The sequence below is a fragment of the Aythya fuligula genome, chromosome 3 (genome assembly GCF_009819795.1).
Source record: "Aythya fuligula isolate bAytFul2 chromosome 3, bAytFul2.pri, whole genome shotgun sequence".
Taxonomy (NCBI): Eukaryota; Metazoa; Chordata; class Aves; order Anseriformes; family Anatidae; genus Aythya; species Aythya fuligula.
Genome location: NC_045561.1, coordinates 83,285,248 through 83,300,270, shown reverse-complemented (window position 1 = coordinate 83,300,270; position 15,023 = coordinate 83,285,248). Strand labels below are relative to the sequence as shown.

The window sequence follows — 15,023 nt, the reverse complement described above, 5'->3', positions numbered from 1 at the left end:
GGACCAGTGTTTGGCCCGTAGAGTTGTACAAGATATGTGAATATGTATATATAAAATGCTTTACAATAAACATGACATATACAATCTTGAATTCAAAGATAAGCAGAATATATTTTACATCCAAGTCAAACTTATGCTCTGCACTTAAAGTTTATGTACCTAAAATATTGGATGGATTATAGAAACAAATAATACAATAATAGTTTGCACCAATCAAGGTATTTTGGATACATATTCATGATATTCATGGCATGAAGCTTGCCGTGTGTGTGTTTTTTAATATTATTATTTTATTATTATTTTATTTGGGTTTTGGCATGTCTTTTTTTTTTTTTTTGGATTTGCAGGATCTTAATTCAAATTTAAGTATTAGCTCTGTAGACCATGAGCTGGGGGTGGTGGCATCAGGAGGGGAATGGGAGAACCTTATGGACAGCTTAGCTGAGTAACTTAGAATGTAAGGCTATAAATTATGTATGTTATCCTGACTGATACCTGAAAATAAAAAAGTGACTACTTGAGTGTTTCTCCTTTTCAAGAGAGTCGGTTCAGAAGGGCTCACATGCATTCTGTCTGTTTTGCTGCAAACTTCTAATAGTTCAATCAGAGCTTAGAAAAGCTGGTGAGATAACTATGCAGTTTGAAAACTGGTTTATTACATTTACTGTGGTAGCAACCTTCTCACTGATCATACTGTGACTTTGCTTTTTTTTTTTTTCCCCACAAAAACCGATACTTCATACAAAAAATATCAATGTGTTCAATACTAGGTTAGACAGAACTGCAGATCCTCCATAGACTCTACTTAATGGCACCTATTCCTCTGTCTGTGTTTTTCAAAAGCACACATTTTTCATACTCCTTTTTTTTTTTTTTCCCTGTTTTGGTTGGTGGCCAGAATGTTGACCCTTAGAAACGCAAAGGCTGGTCAAACCTTTACTTAATGAAAGTGCATACGTATGCATTATTTTAACCATGCTAAAAAATTCACTTATCACCACTCTTTTTTAAAAGAAAAATAAAATAATTATTTACACAGAATTTGTCTCTGATGAAACAAAATCCGCATTTAAAGAAACCGAGTTTTAATCAAGTGAATTGTATTTGTGTGGCTTAGTTAGTGTGTTAAGCTCTTGTTTTTACTGATTCTCTGCTTCCTTCATTACATATATGAAAAGCCTAACTATTTTAAAACTGCAGAATCTTTTAGCTGCACTGTCCCAGTAAGAAAGAGAAATAATTTACATGGCCTTTCTGTAAAATGGCTAATAGGGCTGACAGCACAAACATCCATATACTTGATATATCTGCATATAAATTTTTCCACTCAGTTCATCCAGCATTCTGTTGGTATTCTGGGGAGAAATCCCAGCACCGAAATATCCTCCAAACCAGGGAATACCAAGCATGTATCACAACAGCATATACTGAGCACTGGTGCTGTTGAATTGGCCATATCAGGTCTGATTTGCCGTCGTCTATGGGAAATCAAACAATAGCATTTTGCCTTACAGACCCCAATGAATCTCATTGCCAGACATCTGCTGCCAGAGCCTAATTTTTCAGCTCACTTCTGTTTAGAGCACCTGAGGCAAATTGGTCCAGACCCAGTCTTGTGTAATGGGTTTGGCTTACAACTACAGAAGCATTTCTGGAGGCACCCTGAACCTATTTCAAATGTTGTTTCATTAGACAAGGTGATTGAAATCTAGCAAGTATGCTTGGTGTACCCAAACCCTCACCCCCAAACAAACAAAAGAAAAACCAGAAAACCCCACAAAAACCGAAGCCAACAAACCCCCAACCCCCCAACCAACCAAACCAACGACAACAACAAAAAACCCTGTTCATTTTAAGAGCAGATTTTCAAAGTTTATTAGGAAGCTTTAACTTGGTGAGAGCAGTCTCGTAATAGGCCCCATAGGCTCTAATTACAGAAAAGGTCTTGGTTGTACTGTAGCTATAGCAGGTCTTGATGTGCACTAAGCTCTCCTGTTGGACCTATTTTTTGGAAGCTCCTCAGGAACAGCACAACAATGTGTCTGTCAAGAGCTTTTTATGCTGCTAGATGCCAGGTTTATTTAACTAAACCTCAGAACATTTTTAAAAATTCTTTGAACTAGATGGAAAATGGCTTCAATTTCTTAGTAAAAAGGCAAAACAAGGGAAATGATATTCTTTTGTAGGTACTTAAGTGCTTGTAGGCAGCACATTATACTGCTTGTATAATGTCCTAATAATTGTCCTAAATCTGTCAGAAGGAAAGATATATCTAAAAAGCCATAAAGCGGTGATACTCCCACCCCCACCATCAGGTGGTTAAAAAGGCGTTTATGTCCTATAGTTAGAAATAATTTTATTCTACAACAACTCCCTCTCTTTGATGGTTATCGTACTTCTAATATGTGAGTCCCATTTAGAAGAGGGAGGAAGAAGAATGTTTTCTACCACTTACAGCTTATAAAATGGTAGAGGAGAAGAAAAGCATCTCTCCCAAGATGCTTTGTTTTCTCATAGTTAGTGATTTCACCTTCCTATTTCACTGGATTTCAGTCCCTTTCTCTGAAGATACATGTCCAATAAATTAGTAGGCTAAAACATCCCTTACTAAACCTTATGCTTTTTGTTTTCCTTTAAACATATTAGTCACCTTATGCGCACAAAATTTTTGTCTAACAAAGTCAATGTTCCCTGCAATGGAAAAAAAATGCTACATCTCCCTTGCACTTCTTTAAGTGAGCATTATCTTCTCAAACACCTTCTAGTGCCTATTTAAGTGCTTTCTTTGTTGGCCTGTCCAAAGTAATCGTGTCCAAACATGATTATATGGACAGATATTTTGTAAAAGAGTTATGCTGATTTGATGTACTGGGGGCTTACAACAACATTGCACTTTGACTGAATACAACTAGTTTTTTCTGGGGGCAGGGGAGAGGGCAATCACTTTGGTGCAATACAGTAGTGTCCAAGAATGCAATCTCATTGAAACGATTGAAGCTTAAGGAAAGCTTTACAGAAGAATATCTGATCTGAGGTTATGACATAGATAAGGCCATGTATCTTTCAAAAACAAAGAGAACATAGGGTTCATAGAATTCCTCAGCTATTACGGTAGGTAAAAGGATTTTTCTTAACAGATTGCCTGGAAAGTATTTTATTTCCTTCAGTGAGTGAGACAGATCTAGCAGTCTGTTGAAGATTTTTTGTTTTATTTTATAAATTAAAAAAAATATAAATTTATTTAGATGCCAGCTATCTAAGTAGGGAATGTGGGGGAGAATATCAGCTACACTACAACATCACTCGAGAAAACAATCGGACTCCAGAATTACTAGAATGTCGTGCTTTGTAGATCACTATGCTATTTAATAGAAATTCACACTCTAGAATAAATGTTAGTTGTGTTGAATTGTCATATTATGTGGTGTTGCTGTGGGGTTTTGGCTTTTACCTTTCTGTTTGTTTGTTTTTTGAACTTAAACTTCAGGCTCTGTGAAGCATTTGCCTAGACTGAATGTGCAAGGTGCCATGAATTAACAGCACAGACCCATATGGAATGTGTTTGAAGTTTTCAAGAAGTTATCCTGCCAGACTTCATTCCTTAATGACCTTTGATACACCTTTGATAGTGGAAAGGCAGTTCAGAATCATAATCGTATGGTTTTGGCAGCTATCAGAAAATGAAGGATGCTAAAAGTTAAGGCTTTTATCCACAAACAATGGTGTATATTAATAAACTCTATACCATATTTACAAATGCTTTCTCTTGTATTAAAACTAACAGTATTCTGTTCACAGTGCCAATGTTTTTACAGGTAGCAATCCCACAGTACTCCAGTATTTTGGCATGGGAATCAGTAGCGCTTCGTATTTACAGAAAATGTACACGTATGAATATAAACATGTTACTTGAAACAGTACTCAAAAGATAGATCTGTTCATGTTTTAAAGGTTTAGACTGTACAACACCTTCCCTTTCATTTGCGAGGGAATACTGTTCCTTGCAATGAGAAGATGCCTGTCTTTTATCCAAAGTGGCATAAAAATGATTACCAAAATGAGCCTTGTTACACTGGAGTTGTGTATATGGAGAGTAACTTCAGTCCAAGGTTTATAGATCTGTTTAGTGCACAGAATACAAAAGTTAAAAAGGTTTTTATTTTAATTACTAAAATAACCAGATTCTCTCTGCCCTCTGTGAGCGCTGTCTCACTCAACCAGTGTCCTCTGGGTTCTGAAGATGCTGGTGGTTTAATGTGCAGCCCAGCTGCCAGACTGGAAAGTGTATGGTGCTCTGGGCCTATATACATATGTCACAGTATGACTCATGGTAAATGAATACATAACCAAGAGTGCCACTATCTCCTCTGTTTTCTCAGTAATCTTCCCTGCTTCATGGCAGCAGTAACTGACCCGGCTTCAGTACTGCTGGCTGGGACTCCGCATTCAGGCAGTTCGTGATCAGAAGTGACGAATGGCATCAGGCATGCGCAGAACGAAGAGGGGGAGAGGAAGATGAAGGAGATCCAGAAAGGAACCCAGCAGAACCGTGGGTTTGTTCATGAGGACCCTTACAGCTTCTGCTTTGCTGTTTCTTCCCTTTCCATGGTCTTGACAACAGGCTCTTAGCTCCCCGGGGTTTTGCTTGCTGCTGTGATCAAGACAGAGATAGCAGTGCTATAAGGAAAAGTGCAAAGCTGCCACTAAGGAGTCTCTTCTTCATTTAAAGTCTGTTCCTGGCTGCCAGTCACTTGACCTGAGTGGTCATTGCTCCTACTACTGCTGTGTTGCTTATGGAGCAAACTCCTCCACTTGGCCTTGTTCCTCCTGAGATGGTTTAGCATATTTTCAGATAAGGGGGTATCTCCTGTAAACTGGGCCCACCTCTCAAAGAGTGGCTCTACAATGTACGTCATGAACCCTGGGGAAAGAAAGTACAGCAGGTGAGGAACAAATTCATTCCCTGAGGGCATTTCCCCAGAGAGTGCCTCAAGAGAATACAGCAATACAAGTAGCAGAAACCTTGAAGAGAAGTAACAATAACCCCTCCAGCAGTTGTCAGCTCCTCTTGAAACTGGCGACTTCTGACCAGCGCATATGATGAAGGTCTGGATCTATCTGTATGTGTAAATAATGTCAGAGACCATCCTACTCTGAGATTTCAAATTAGAAAGTAACCTACGTACAATCACATGTGATGGTTGTGATTTTTTTCCATACATATTAGAATGACCCCTTTTTTCCTATGTAATGATTCTTTTTATTGAATGGTTGGTTTGGACAGGTTTCTTTTTTATTTAGGTTGAGAGAGCTGAGAATGGGCTGTAGTGGTGTCTGGGCACCATCATGTACCTGAGGTCATCACTACAAAAGCAGTGAGTGCTGCTGTGGCTATTCTGCTTCCCATTCCAGAGCTTTCCGGGCGTGTATTAACTTGAGGGCTTCTGTATGCTACGCTGTATGTCATAGATGCCTTTTGTACTGCAGAGTGCAGACAAGGACAGTGCTTGAAATTTGTGCGCTGACCTTTACTGTCACATGGGAAGACTATGCCACAGCTTCTCTGCGTCAGAAAGGTTTGTCTATTCTGACCCACAGGGGAATGGCTTTAACTTTGGGTTGGCTTTTGTACGAGTACAGCCGACAACACCTACTCTATGCAGGGGTGGCTTGTATTTAAGTGAGTTGTTACAAAATCTCTTTGATAGAAGAAAACAAATGCAAACGCTTTTAAGATTTAAACTGCAGTTTGATTCCAACAAAAAGGAGCTCAGAAAAAAACCAAATGTTTTAAAAACAGCTGTTTTCTTGTTGTATGGGTACAGAGAAAATGTAGTAGGTTTATTTGCACATCATGTCTTACGTGTCTGTAGGCTGCTGTAACCTTTATATGGTTGGGTTTATAATTGTGAAATGGCTGGACAGGCCTGACACAAAATGAAATTGCTATCTGGGGATTGCTGCAAACCCTGTGGCTGGTGTCTGAGGTCTGCCGGGTTCTTCTAGTTAAAGAACATTGACATCCATGTCAGGACTGTTAGCTGAGTTGCCAGCATGAATGGAAGAGAAACTGTGCAGCTTCATGGGGAGTGAGCAGTGCAGGTGGGACTGGGGGAAGCTCAGGGTGGGTAGCTGTGACCTGAGGTGGCTCTAAACTGTAAGCTGTGGCTAACTTTGCTGTATATATACATATATTATTTTTTTTTTGCTGCTCCTAAATGAATTATTTATGTGGATGAGCCCTGTTTAAGTTTTATTGGGTGTTTGAACCTAGCTGCAGTAAAGTTTTTACATCAGTTAAGCTGAACCTGATCTCTCTAGTAAAGTGAATCAGCTTTGCCCAAGCAATTATGTGAGAGAAAAAGCCCACCAGTATTGTCTGTTATCAGACAATTTATTTTAAATAATTGTTTCTGCCTCATGTTTTTTTTCTGGCAGGGGGAAAGGAAGATGAACACCTTAGCAGCACTTGTGAGACACCTTAGCAGCTGTGAGACAGGTAGTATTGCATAGCTACACAGCTGTCTACTTAGCATCCTGTGCATATGGTGTGAAACTGCAGATACATTTATGGGAACACCAACTGCAAGCTAACCACTGGGCTGCTGAGAGTTTTCTGCAAACGCTGCCCTGGGGTCATGCTCCCTGCTTGAGATCAATCTGCTGTCCTGCACAGGGAGGCTGTGGGGATGTCAAGGTGCAACAAGAGGGGAGAAGTGAAAATTGCTCAGTGCTCTACAGGGTTTGTGGAGGACAAGTTAAAGTGTTGAAAAAAGATGGGAAGATGGAGAAACTTGTGTCCTGACTTCTTGCCCCTAAATCTCCAGAGAACTGCTACTAGGGGAACAATGAATATGGTCTGAAGGCTCTTAATGAATCAGTCATCTTTTCACCTCCTGCTCCCAATTCTGCAGCAACCTGCTACTGCAGGAGCATTGTGATACGGAGTGTTTATGAAGAATCTGTGGGAAACTGGACAGAAAAATTATGGTGACAACACTTTAAACTGGAATGCTTCTCAGTATGCTTAACTGTTGTGGGGATGCTTTCTCTCATCATCGCAAATAACAAAACTGCTCCATTGAAATAAGCTTGCACCTGGCTGATCATCCTCGAGGTAAGGTCATGTGTCATCTCATGAAGTCAATCCTAGATCAAGTGTTCGGGATTCACAAAGTTGACCTTGGCTGTTGATTCACTGGGTTTATGTCACAGATGGATTTTATTGCATATCGTGTTTCAGTTTCTGTTTGAGCTTGTGCCATACTGCGATAAACATGAAGAGAACAGGATGAAGCTAAAACTTACCTATTTGTATGCTTGGTATTGTATCCTTCTGCTGATTACAAAGAGGACTTATTTCCAGTTCAAATTTTTGTTCCAGGTCACCTACAATGTAAAAAGAAAATAATTTGCTGCCATTTATGTCTGTTCTCCATACCTACATCAGACTTGTACGGTGACTGCAACTATGTGGATTTAATCAGTTGTAGTCTTGCACCAATGAAAACCATGTTAGATGTCTAAGTACTTTCATTTTTTGGACTTTTTTTTCAAGCATCAGAGAAACTAAGCAAGCATAGAAAGAAAAATATCTCTAAGGAAAGGTGAGTTTTGAAAGAACTTTAAATGTGAGCACTTAAGTGTTCTGAGGACCTTCGTTTTAAAAATAGCCTCTCTCACTTCCTACTAGAAAACTGCAGAAAACATATTCTAGAAAAAAAATCCTCATCTTGGTTAGTATGGTTGTGTGAGTTGCTCTTGTGTGCTTGTGAAAATTGCTGTTAAAGGCCAGCTCAATGAAGCCTAGAAGTACAGACTCTTTCCTAGCCACAGTATGGTAGTGATGAGACCTGCTACCTATAAGCTAAGCTGTGCTGCTTGTCCTTTTTATTTACTAATATATTTAATAATAAGGATGTTGTGAGTGCTGTTTAGAAGAAACATTCCCATAAATCAGACAAAACATTACATTCAACCTCAAAATAAACATTTTGCTTCAAATCCACTGATTTTGTTTAAAAGCTTTTTTTAATTGTCCCCTCTGATTTTTGACTTAAATGGTTTAGTGCTGGTTGGCCTCTATAGCCCAGTACATACTATGTGCATTTTTAAGCTTTCCCCTTCTCCTCCCTGCAGCATGAAATAGCTTCTTAAATGTAAGTGAGGGGCGTATTTTCAGTTTTAACTAGATATTTAGGAAATACCAGGGAAATGTTTTGAGCTTCACAAACAATCAAAAGGAACTATTCATCAACACTGAGACAAAGTGAGTTTATGTTTCCAAATGTGCAGCTTGTTTGTTCTCTTCTTCCCTTCTACCCACTTCAAGAAATCTTTGACAGATAAAAGAGAACTCCAGTGATGTAAGTATGCTGGGTTCCAAATGGTTTGCATGTATGGCTCAAACTGTACCAACATCTTGTCTTTGACAAGCCATTTAATTGAGAAAGACAAGATTTTTCTTAGCATGGTAAGAACTTACTTAAAGGATGGTCCTTTTTTTTTTTTTTTTTTTTTTTTTTTTTTTGTGTGTGTTCCAAGTTGCTAGAAAAGTAACTGCATGAATTGGTTGCTGAGAACTCTCACGCTGGGGGAAACCTTTCAACCAATGTTATAACCTCTAGAGAAACTGAGCATGAATATCGTTTAAACATGAGCCATTTTCTTGAATCTTGTTCCTTGCCAATTCCAGCTTTATATAAACAAATCAAGTTGCATTATGTTCCCTCTGTTCCTAACTGACTTTTGAAATGCCCATTCAAATGATCCACTTTTAAGCTTTTTGCTGTACAGAGATCCTCGAATTTATTAGGATCAGTTTAAGCTATTTTTCTATGAAAGGTTTGCATTAGGAATTGTTCAGGGAACAGCTGATCCCTACAAATCTAACTGATGTGTATATTTTATTTACTGACATGTGTAGATGCACCAGATGATTGGAAAATCAGGGTTTAAGTCTATTTAAATGGCATTAGAAACATTTCATACAAAAAAAAATTCAAACTTCTGTATACAGCAGGAAGATTAATCAATGCATTAATTATCTACCTCATCTACAGTTAAAATTCTGACCATAAGAGCTATGATTTCCAAATACCAACCTTAGTGACAAAAAAATACCTTTGTGCCTCAGCATTGTGTGTAAGGGGGTAACGAGGTCTACAAGAATATGTTTTTAAGTGGTAATGGTATCTAAATACAATGTTTATTGTTTTTTTCTTTTGTTTGTTTTTGTTTTTTTTGTATCACCAAGATTACACAGCCACCAGTGACAGTCAAACCATTGCTTCTGTAGGTTCTCCCACATAATTGCCCTTTTCCCCCTTGTTACAGCTCTAACTGGTCTTGTATGCTCCTGTGTCCCCTTTCAGAGGTATGTTATAGAAGTTTTACTAATGCATCTTGAGTCTTAGGGAAAAAGCTTAAGTTTGTAAGAGCTGAGATTGCTGTCTTTCACAGCATTGTCCCTCAGTACTCCCCAATGGTGAGATTTCAGACAACTGGGACCCTGTCCTCATGTTAGATATTGATTATGCCTTGGCTATACATCTGACTAAATAAACCTGCATCTTGCAAGTTGCTTATGTTGCTTCAAAAGCATCAAAGACGTTTCACCAGCTTGAACTGATGCTGGCTAAAAATTAACTTGTTGAACTATTTGTCCTTGTTCATTAATGTTCCGGACTAACTGTACCAGGTACCAGCCCAAATGTGGCTTAACTTAGTACTGCAGAGTTTTAAGTGAATTGAGTACTTCATTGTGTGCTCTTCCAGTGTTTGTACCACTTGCCTTAGGCTCTCAGGATGCTGCAAACAAAGAATTTAGCAGTGATTAAACTCTGCTGCACCCTGTCCGTGTTGTAGCACAGCATGACCTTGCCTATGCAGATAGAGCCAAATGGTGCAATTACTGTGTTTAAAAAAGGCCCTGCATGACTGAGTTCTCCGCAGGGGTCTGAAAGCATTTGCAATAGGTTCTAGCAGAGTGTTGGCTTGCCTACTTTGGCCATTTGAAACATGTTAGGGAAGCTTACTGTGCTGGGAACTGAATTTGAACTCTTTCTCTGCGTTTCTATGCAGAAGAGTGTGTCATATCTGGGAAACACGGAGGCTGAGCCTCTTGTAGGAGTTGTGAGAGTCTGAAAAGTGAGATAAAATGCAGTCGCTAGCGGTATGATGCTGGCGCAGTTTCAGCTCACAAGAGCTAACGACGGCTGTAGGGTTCTCAGCGAGGAACCAAGCCGTGGGCTCTTCAGCAAAATTCAAGAGCTGAGGCACGGCACAGCTCTGCCTCCCTCCTGCTAGAAGAGCAGCTGGGTCACGTAAATCCTCACTGCTCCTCTGCTCCGCCTTCCTTTCCAGATGAGGCAGTGTGTCCGTGCAACTGCTTGTCCTTGGGGGAGATTTCAAGGCAAAGGGCTGAATGCTCCCTGCCAGGGTCAGCCCTCTGTCCTGCTGCACACCGTGCCTGAGAGCAGGCGGGGAAGGGGCTGACCTTGCCGGTAGAACTCCTCGCAGACTCGCTCGCTCCACTGTTTGCTCAGGTCCCACAGCCGGCACGGGTTGCAGATGTCAGCACACTTGAGCGCAATCTGAAAGCAAAGGGGAAAAGCAGAGGTGAGACAAGAAATTATCTAGCAGGGCTTCCAACAGTCGTGAAACTCTCAGGCCTCACCAGTGATGGTGGGAAGGGTTAAGATCACCTTTGGGATACTGAGCCTCACCCAAAGCTGCCTTTTGAGGAAAGAGCATTTACTTAAGCTGCAGACAAACCTTTCATTCAGCCCTCTGCTTTACTCTAGTGAGAACAAGAGGAGGGCCAAATTCCAAGATGGCAAAGTCTTTTGGATATCCCTTGAAAGGAGTAAGCCAACAAAAGCTTCAGGTTGGCTCCTGCCGATTGCCTGGCTCAGCATCCGTGAGTGATGATGAGGGAAGGAAGAGCCAAGCTGGTGTAAGGCTGTTTGGGCGTTGTTCCTCTGTGGTCTCAGTGAGTGACCTTGCATCTCGCTTCAGCTACACTTCATTTTAATGTCCACGTGCTTTTCCTTACAAAGCACAGGGCCCTGTGCACCGCCTCTGGCTTGGTTTCACTTAGTTAACCAGGGCTATTAAGTGCTTTGTAGGGGAATGAGTACAGGAGGGCAGAAGAATTTTAAAATCATTTAACTGCTTCATAAAGCGAGCTATGTAATGGTCCATCCATTACTGCCTTGGAACAAGATGTTGTGTACCTCACTTCTTCCTAGATAGACCGAACACAGTCAGTTAGTTTGACAGAGGACAGAATTCATTCTGGCACCTGGAGAGGAAAACATAAGAAATATTTCCTGTATAAATTCAGACCTGTGAACTGGAGGAGAGAAGTCTCCAAAGTCGCTTTTCTTTCTGGATTAAATTGATTAGCCTTAATGTTACTGTGTACTTAAAAGAGCATTCCAACCATTCTTTAACCTATCCTGACCAGTCTAGAATTCTTGATTTTTTTTTTCTTTCACAAATAATCCACCAAACAAGTAAATCTCACTATGTCTCTGTCCGAGTTTTTATCTGTCTTCAAGAAAGTGCACAAGGAATTTTTTTTTGCCATAGTTGAGATCTGTAATCCCTGTGCCTCTGGCATTTGCACAACTTTCTTGCCTAATCTGTCCAGAAATATGATAAACCCATCATCCTGCCCTGCACAGGCCGTGCAGGAATCTGACAGAAGGCCGTGTTTCTTGGAGGACAGACGAGCAGATTGCTACATTTCCCACGCTTCTGGAGGGGGAAGAATTAACAGATCAGCACTTCTTTCCCTGCAGCTGTCACCTTTCCCGTAACCTCAACAAAGTGATAACGTGTAGATGTTTGTTTTGTAAATGACAACGCTCACTTTAACTCCTTTGTGCACTTAAGAGGCAAATTGATGTCAGTTCTCCCCAGAAGCATGTATATACAGATACTTTAATCCCAATAATGCTTTAATAGGTAGAGGTTTACTCTGAAGGGCCTGTTAATGACTGCAGCTTAGCTGGGAGAATCTATTTGATTTTTAAATAAAACATGGTTTCTTCATTAGCTACAATTCAATGGCAAAGCCCCTGCTGCCATGGCAACAGCTGCCTCTGCAGCAGCACTTTCTGAACATCAGTCGCAGGACCAGGGCTTGGGCACCTGGTGTCAGCCTGCCTTGGAAGAGCACCAAGAAGGGTGCTGCTCTCCTGCCCATCAGTAGGAAATAACACCACTGAAGTGACACTTGTCATAGGGAGAATAAAATCGAGGCATTACCTGGGAAGAAATGTAGTGTTCTGGAAATCAAGTAATTAGTGGCTTATCATCATTTCTCAGCATATGGCACTCTCCTCCGTCTGTTGCATTGCCAGCTTTTTAACTCAAGGAGCTTACATAAGGAAACATGAGAGGCACCTTATGCTTGTCTGACATGCCAGGTGGCAGAAGCAAAGTGATTATGACACTAGGTAAGGCAGTGCTGTTGTTCAGAAACACTATCCCTATGTTATTCTAACGTGTACTGGGAAATAGCATGAGTTGAAAAATGAGTAAGAAAACAATAGTGGAAAAAAATCATTTTAAAAGTTACCTGAAGCATAAAATGTCTGTCTTGTGCATCCTCCAGTCTCAAATCCTGATTGTCAAGGTGAGACTTCAGGCGGATCAAGAACTCGTTCTGTCTGTTGATGTCTGTTGCCAAGATCAGGGAGCCGAGCTGCTGCTCGATGTCCTGTCTGCAATTAAGGAAAACAAGCCCCTTTAGTCATGATACCACTGAACACTAACAGTGCAAAGCAACCTGCTATGGGCCATAGCTAGCACAAAGTTTCCTCGTTCTTCATGGATCCGATCTGGTCTTCGTGGTCATTCTCTGATGGGGTAAAACTGCTCTAGCTGCCTAAAGGGCTTCAGAAGGAAAGGATAACATGGAAAAAAAAAAGTTTGTGTAGGTAGTTCTGACAGCTTCCAAAAAGCTCTAGGAAAGGAAAAATAAACAGGATGGAGCATCTAGAAAAATGGTCATGTTTTACTTCAGCTGCTCGGAGCGGGGTCCTGAATACTGCAACTCTATAGTAGGCCTGAACAGAAGTTGTCAGTCTGATGTGAGGGATTTCTGGAGGAATACGGAGCTTATTGCTTCCAGGCAACTTGTTTACATTCTTGGCAAGGTCACCTGTGATTAAACCCTAGTATTGCAGGCTGTTCATTGGCTCCATCTCCTTTCCTTGGTGGGAAAAGCACTGAACAACACCAGCAGGTAGGAAATGAGCATCACCTTTGCCTAGGTGATGAAGTTGCTTTTTTTTTCCCCCTCACTTTACCCAGAGAAGGTGAAAACGGAACCCCACACCTCCTCTGCAATATCTGGGATTCCTTAGCAACCTCTAAGCTACTTAACCAACTCCTCGATTTTTCTACCACATGCTTTTTAGTCATTAAATCTTTCCGTGTCTGGTTGGTGCTGTGTAAAAGAAAAATGACAATGGATCTGAAAAGGTCTGCTCTGGCTGGGATGCCCAATGTTTCCACTGACCCTGTCCATCCTCATGCTGCAGAAGAGGCAAATTCTTAGAAAATACTTCTGCAGTTTAACTTAGTCTCGTGATTTCATACTGGCACCAAGAGAGAGCAGGATGTTTAGCCTACTCTGAAGTCTGACTTCTCTGCCTGTGTCCTTTTGAGAAGAGCGAAGGAAACCAAGGATTAATTTTTCAGTGATGATTTCTTTCCTCTAGCTGACACTTACGTCACCTCCTTGGGCAGGTGGGCGAGGAGCCGTGATTCTCGAAGCATGCCTATCGTAGATCTCCAGTGATGATTTTCTAGCACTGAAACATTCTGGGATGAATAAAAGGAATACATAAAGGATTAGGTAAGTGCACATGGCACACATACACATTTGCCATATCACTTGATGCCTAGAGCTGGTTGGAAATTGTTTTCTGTAACAAAATGAAAGAGTTTGAGCCTAAAATGTGTGCTTTTTAGCCACTTTTGGGTATGAGGAAGTGCTCTGGATTTCTAGAGTTAAGGACGTTGTGCTTCTAGGTTTCCTAGCTACGGTCAACCCTGGAGTCCTACTCTGCATTTTTTGAGCCCTGCTGTGAACAGAGGAGTTAATCACATCTGAGTGCAAGGTAGCTCACATTCTAAAAGATCTACTAACAAAATAATTAAATCATGATTGCAAAATCTTATCTAGCTTATGGTTTACCTTGTACCGATCCCAAGCTGACTTTTCAGGTTCTACAGTCTGAATGTAGAGCAGACAAGTAAAAGAAAACTGGACTGCCAAACTTCCCTTGAAGTCAGGGAACTGGAAGCTCCTGGCAGCTGCTCAGTGAAAACAAGATACCAGCATCACTAAGCATCTGCAGGCTTCAGCAACAGAGTCTGCAACAAATTTTGAGTCCTTGTTTGTTTGCTTCCAACTAAGTGGAAACAAAGTTAGACAGGAAAAACAATAATCCCAGGGAACAGAAACACAGCTTTATAGGTCGTCTGCAAATTATAACAAATTGGGTATCTTGTGTCTGATGATTTCATATTACTGTCCTAACACACAATGCACTTATCAATCATCAGCCATTTAGTCCACAGAATGCTTTCTACCACTGAACAGTTCAGCAATGTAACTTTTTCAGAAACCTCTAGCACAATTTTTACAACTCAAATCTGTTTGCTGCAGTGGCACAGCTCAAAAAAAGACACTCAAATGAACTACTCAGTCCCTGAACACACACAAAAAGCACACAGTACAAATGAGATGACCGTCACCCAGCAATGGGGACACTCTTGGGAGAGTTGCAACATCTTTTGGGCACTATCTGTGGCTTTTTCAGTAGATGAGCACTAGATTCAAACAAGCAAACAACAAACAAACAACCCAACCTTTTGGGCAGGTAGCAGAACAAGGACTCCACCTTGTTGCTCCCTTCTAAGAAACTAGCATCAGCATCCCTCTCTCTGGCCACTGTTGGTCTTTGTCTCCTTTCTACACAGTCACACAACTCTGAGCTGTA

General features: G+C 40.8%; 1 protein-coding gene across 4 annotated transcripts in view; it reads right to left on the bottom strand.

The window, feature by feature from the left end:
• Positions 1–1,827: 1,827 nt before the first annotated feature.
• Positions 1,828–15,023, bottom strand: part of PDE7B (phosphodiesterase 7B) — a 175,244-nt gene continuing 162,048 nt past the window's right edge. For all 4 annotated transcript variants that reach the window (XM_032184947.1, XM_032184948.1, XM_032184946.1 and 1 more), the window contains 5 exons: positions 13,748–13,839; positions 12,590–12,734; positions 10,499–10,595; positions 7,309–7,389; positions 1,828–4,921 (listed from right to left, as the gene is read on the bottom strand). In XM_032184947.1, coding sequence (XP_032040838.1) covers positions 4,704–4,921; positions 7,309–7,389; positions 10,499–10,595; positions 12,590–12,734; positions 13,748–13,839 — 633 coding nt within the window. In that variant the 3' untranslated portion in view covers positions 1,828–4,703. The remainder of the gene's footprint in view (positions 4,922–7,308; positions 7,390–10,498; positions 10,596–12,589; positions 12,735–13,747; positions 13,840–15,023) is intronic.